The 5483-nt window shown below is 33.6% G+C and overlaps 1 protein-coding gene across 1 annotated transcript; it reads left to right on the top strand.

Annotated features, from left to right (window-relative positions):
• The first annotated feature begins 531 nt into the window (after window positions 1–531).
• LOC117913861 (dCTP pyrophosphatase 1-like) lies at window positions 532–1979 on the top strand. The gene is made up of 2 exons (XM_034828951.1): window positions 532–682; window positions 1154–1979. The coding sequence occupies exons 1-2, from the start codon at window positions 560–562 to the stop codon at window positions 1484–1486; spliced, it is 456 nt and encodes a 151-aa protein (XP_034684842.1). The 5' UTR covers window positions 532–559; the 3' UTR covers window positions 1487–1979.
• Window positions 1980–5483: the final 3504 nt, after the last annotated feature.

The following is a 5483-nucleotide window of genomic DNA, read 5'->3' as shown; positions in this document are numbered from 1 at the left end:
TATTTAACTTTATGTCAACTTAAATTATTAAGTAATGAATATTAAATATCTTCCTAATTTAATATACTTTAAAAATAAGTTATATTTCTATATTTTTATATTTAAAATAATATAATAAAATAAATAAATAACAATGTACTAATTTGAATTTAGGTGGCATCCTTCCGAGTCCATGGTTCCTTGAGCTAGGGCCGACAATGAACTGTTAAAACCTTTATTCTCGCCAATCCGCGGCAGGGAGTTAGGCAGGTTGGACCCTAAGAGTAAAAGTGTGAAAACATTCCCATTTCTAAAGGCAAAGTGTACCAAAGAAAAAAGAAAATTGAAAAATATTGCTATTGGTATATCGGGCAAAATACGAGAGGTGGTCCCTCCAAATCCATTAACCGACATGTGGCGGTGACTCCAGTGGAAAGGTCGTTGAGGCAACCGGAGTAGCCGGTTCCTGAAGGGCGGCGAGATCTTTCCGAAATTCCAGTAGTCCAACGCGTATCTTTTTGCCTATAAAAACCTGAAACGCAGCGTTTCATTGGGAAAAAAAAAAAAAAAATAGGGAGACATGATGGCGGTTTCAGAAGAAGAAGGCGTGACCCTCGAAGTTCTGAGGAAGAAAATGGCGGACTTCGCTCGAGAAAGGGACTGGGAGAAGTTCCACAGCCCCAGAAATCTTCTTCTGGCTATGGTACTCAACTTCTGCTCTCTTTGAAAGCCTTAAATTTTATGTATTTTTTTTCTGGGCTTAAATCACACATAACCTTTTCTGGGTTTTGTAGACGGATCCTCAGAGATCCGACTCTTTGATTTCTATAATCTGAATTGGGTTGTTGGGTGTGGATAAACAAAAGAAAGTGGCGTGGAAAGTGGGTCACTCTCTTTTTCTTGTTTTTTTTCTTTTACTTTCTCTCATTCTTTCCGTGGACCTGAACAGAAGTGAAAATGAAATAGGCAAGGAAAGGGGTGTTTTTGCATAATGTTTCATATCATTTTGTTTTTTTTCCAGTACTGGGTTGTCTGATGGAAGGGCCGTAGCCTAAAACAAAAGAAAAAGGAAAGAAAGAAAAAAGAAAAATCTAACTTTATTTCTTTAATAGGATAATAATGGAGGTTGGTTGTGTTTGGACCATGGTTTGGTTTTGCTATTTTGGTGTTTCAGGTTGGAGAAGTAGGGGAGTTGTCTGAGATATTTCAGTGGAAAGGAGAGGTCCCCAAAGGCCTGCCGGATTGGAAAGAAGAAGAGAAGCTTCATTTGGGTGAAGAGCTCTCAGATGTGTTGCTGTACCTTGTGAGGCTGTCTGACATATGTGGTGTTGATCTGGGAAAAGCTGCCCTGAGGAAGCTGGAGCTCAATGCCAAGAAATACCCAGTTAAGCTCTGCAAGGGCTCTTCCAAAAAGCACACCCAAATCAACTCAAAATCAAACTCAGTCACCGACAAGAATGGTAGTATTCGAAAGAACAGCAACAGTAGTGGCAGCAGCGAGTGCTAAAGCAGCTCTGATTGGGCTTGATCTTCTCTGCTTTTCTGTTTACATGACTTCATGATCGGCGCTAGCCTCCTAGGTTTCCAAAGCTTTTTTTGTTTCTTTTCTTCGTTTTTCCTGTTATCGTGTTCATCATGAATCTCACATCTTGTCTTCTTACAGAAGGGTTTCTTAGGTTTTCAACTATTCTTCACTGTTATGTACAGTTTTGTGGCCCTTCTCCTTATCTTGATGTGCATGAGCACCAACTGGGGTGGTGTGCCTTGGCAAAACTTATTATCAGAAATTTGGCTGATGTTGGAAAGAATACATATGCCTAGTCGGTGGTTATTTCAGTGAGATTTTGGATTTTGGATTTTGGATTTTGGTGGCAATGCTTTGGTGTCGGTGTTTTCCTCAAAGAGCCGCCGCTTTTGGACTTTTCTGGGAAAATTGGAAAATTTTCTTGGCCTTTTCTGTTCACACGTCCTGATAATCATACTCCTGCTAATGGGTTTCACATTCTGCCCCCTTCCCTTCTCCTCTCTCTCTCTCTCAATTCCCAATCTCTTTAATCATATGTGTCTTTCTCTTCAGAATCTCAAATGATATTCAGGATTAATCTTGATTTTTGATTTTGAAATATCAGTTGGAAAACTTCAAGATTTGATTTTGATTCGGAGTTCAACGTCAACGCGAGAAACTTGGTTAGCATCCTCTTTATAATAGTGGAAACATCAATAAAAAATAAAAAGAAAAGGCAAAAAGTTCCAAAATTTCAGGGATGTATTAAGGCTCCTAATTTGACAGAATGGTGAAAATAGTCAGAATGCTTTGGGTTGGTTTTAAAATAAAATGTAATAGCTTAAAAAATTGAAAGTGATCTTTAAAAATATAAGATGAATAGTAAAATATATTTTATTTTTATATAAAAATTTTTATTTTCTATTTTTTAAAAAACTAAAAGGACACTATGAGTGGTGGATATATATGTGAATGGGAAAATTGTTCTTTAAAAGTGTGTTTGAAATCTAAAATATTTTTAATTTGATTTTAATATTTTTAAGTATATTTTAAAAATAATTTTTATATATAGTGTTTTATTTTTAATTTTTTAAACAATTCTCTTTAAACTAAAAGAATTTTTTTGAAAACATCCTTATATTTTTGTTCTTATATATAAAAAGTAAAAAATAATTTTTAATTGTCAAACATATTTTTTGTATTTTTTAATTTAGAAAACAAAAAACTAAAAACAGTCCCACACACCTTCATATTTTTCATTTTCTGTTTTTTAAGTTTTCATATAGAAAAAAATATAGATTTTTCTTATGAGTTAGTATTTATTTTTAAATCATTTTTTAAAATTTTAATTTTTTTTTTATGTAATTCTGATTTTATATTTTATTCAAAATTATTATTGTTTTTCATTTTAAGTAAATAAATTTTACTATTATTAGAATGGAAAACAAATATTTTATCCAAACAAACATTTAGAAAAAGAAGAAAGAAAGAAAGAAAGATGCGGATGATTGAAAAGTGGCAAGATGAATGGTAAAAAAATAAAGAAAATCAACACTTAAAAGGTAGGATGAATAGTAAAGAAAGACAGCTTAAAAAGGAAAAAAGATTGCGAATGATTGAAAAGTGCTATGGATGAATACTAAAAAGAAATGTATATATTTTTACAGGAATTAAAATTTTAGATGATAAATGTTTTTCATATATTAATTTTTTTTTAAAATAAAATTTAAAAAGAAAAAATGGTTATGGTTGAAAAATGGCATGGAGTGAATGAGATTGGATGAATGGGTGTTCATACGGTAGAAAAACCCATATAACAAATCGACAAATCATGAGCTCTGGTACATCTTCCACTATATATAAACATTAAGAGATTAAACAAATAATGATGTAGGAAGCATCGATTCCTGTGGGGTGTCCGAGGCCAGCGCAAATAGGGGGATCTTGTCATTATCAGCCTTGAAACTCATGAGATGGTTGACTGGTCTCTAGGTGGATTGCTCACTAAGTCTTTTGATTTCATTTCCACCCCCCTCCCATTCTTCTTGACATCAATTCTTGTACGTCACCTCTGACCTCATCTTCTTCTTTGTATTTTTTGGACACTAATTTAGGTATTCCACCATCATTTCATTTTCTTGATCTTAGCTTTGCTTGAGCAATGGTTGTTGGTTCAAGATTTTCTTGATGTTATTCTTTTATGATGATTAAATAAATAAGGATTTAAGATTTTAACATTTTAATTGTAAGTGTGAGGGTAAGAACATCATAATGTATATAATTAAGGAGATAAAAAAAATGAATTAATTAATTTGTCCAATCATGAAAGTACATTTTTAAAATCATTTATATATTATCTATAATTAAAAGTCTACAAAGACTTTTTGTCAATATATATTTTTTTTATAAGGAAACAAAACAAAGATTTTGAAGATATTAAAAGAACTCAAGGAACCACACCCAAGGTCAAGACCCTTTTAAGGAGAACTTGGTAAGGTGTATATAAAAGGTTCATTTTTCAAAGTCCAAACCATCAAGTCAAACACATCCTCTACTCTAAAAATTGTAGGTAAAAAATTCCTTAAAAAATACATTATGTATAGCACCTCATGGAGCATGCATTTCATTGAATGAATTATATGGTCAAACCACATGGTAGTTGTCACACTTATGAATTTTCTCCTTAATTTTTTTGTGTTGTGTGACACTTAGAAGCTCTTTAAGGTAGCTTGTGTTCACTCAATTGAGATTGTAACAAAGAAAGTAACATAAAAAAAGAAAAAGAAAAAAATGGAACAAGGCAACATAAGGTTATAAGGTAACTCTTCCCCAACTTGTATTACTTCTATACAAAGTTTATAGTAACACTTGGTCTTTTTTCTCAAATAAGACTCCCACACTCTCACTTGATGAGTTTATACTTTGAATGGCTAGTGAGCATACTATTTATAGGCTTCATTAGCCAACAACTTACCACATATATATGAACAACCTATTTGAATTTAAATTCAAACCCTTTTTAAATTTAAACTCAAATTTTAATTACAAATGTCTTCACACATCTCCATACTTCAATCGTTTGTCATATGTCCCAAGACTGATTCAAAGCCCTTCTATTGTTGACATCTGTTAGTAACATGCAATGCTTGCCTCATGATCAATGCCCACTTGTCTCCAAGCTCAATGGCTCATGCCACAATCTTAAGGAACTACTTGCTTGCTCACACTCTTGCTACATAGGCTTTTGGGGAGATTGGCTTAGCATTTGCCAAGTGTTTTCCTATCTCAACCAACATATTATCTCATCACATTTCAAGCCTTTTTTAGCAACCCTTTGCTTAGGTTGGCCCTAATGCTAAGGAGTCCTTTGTGTTATGCATAATGTCAACCCATGCTTATTGTTAACCTATGAACATCAACCTACTTGAGTGTTTAGCTTGTTACTTGCATGTCTAGGTAGCCCATGTGCATGTCAAGCCTTTTCTTAGCCCACATGCTTGCAACCTACCTCAATGTTAAGCTTTCCTTTAGCACATGATCCACATTGCTATGTTAGCCTATATATGTCCAAACCCAATTGATCCTTCCAACTCGAGGTAACCATTCTCATTTGTGCGTCATAATCATATCTTATGCCATTACACCCATCGATTACACCACATCCTATGACACTGTACTCATGCGTATGAGCTATCAAGGCTCATCTATGTACTGTGCTTGTGTCTAAGACCCCTTATATTGTATATGCTCTTAGTATGGCCTAGTTTGAGCCACCATTATCACTCTTGAGTCACGCTCCTCCCTTCTTCCTTAAAGTGCATTTTAAGTTATTTCCAAAGTGTTTGGAGGAGACACCATAGGTGTTTGAGTAAACATAATGATTTTTCTAAGAAAAAATAAAAAAAATCCAAAAAATCAAAATTTCATTTTGAAATCCCATCTCAAGGCCTCATCTTTTAAGGAAAAACACCAACAACTTGAAATCCTATACTTGAATTTT

Source organism: Vitis riparia, chromosome 5, assembly GCF_004353265.1.
Source record: "Vitis riparia cultivar Riparia Gloire de Montpellier isolate 1030 chromosome 5, EGFV_Vit.rip_1.0, whole genome shotgun sequence".
Lineage (NCBI taxonomy): Eukaryota > Viridiplantae > Streptophyta > Magnoliopsida > Vitales > Vitaceae > Vitis > Vitis riparia.
This window is presented reverse-complemented; position numbering and strand designations above follow the sequence as displayed.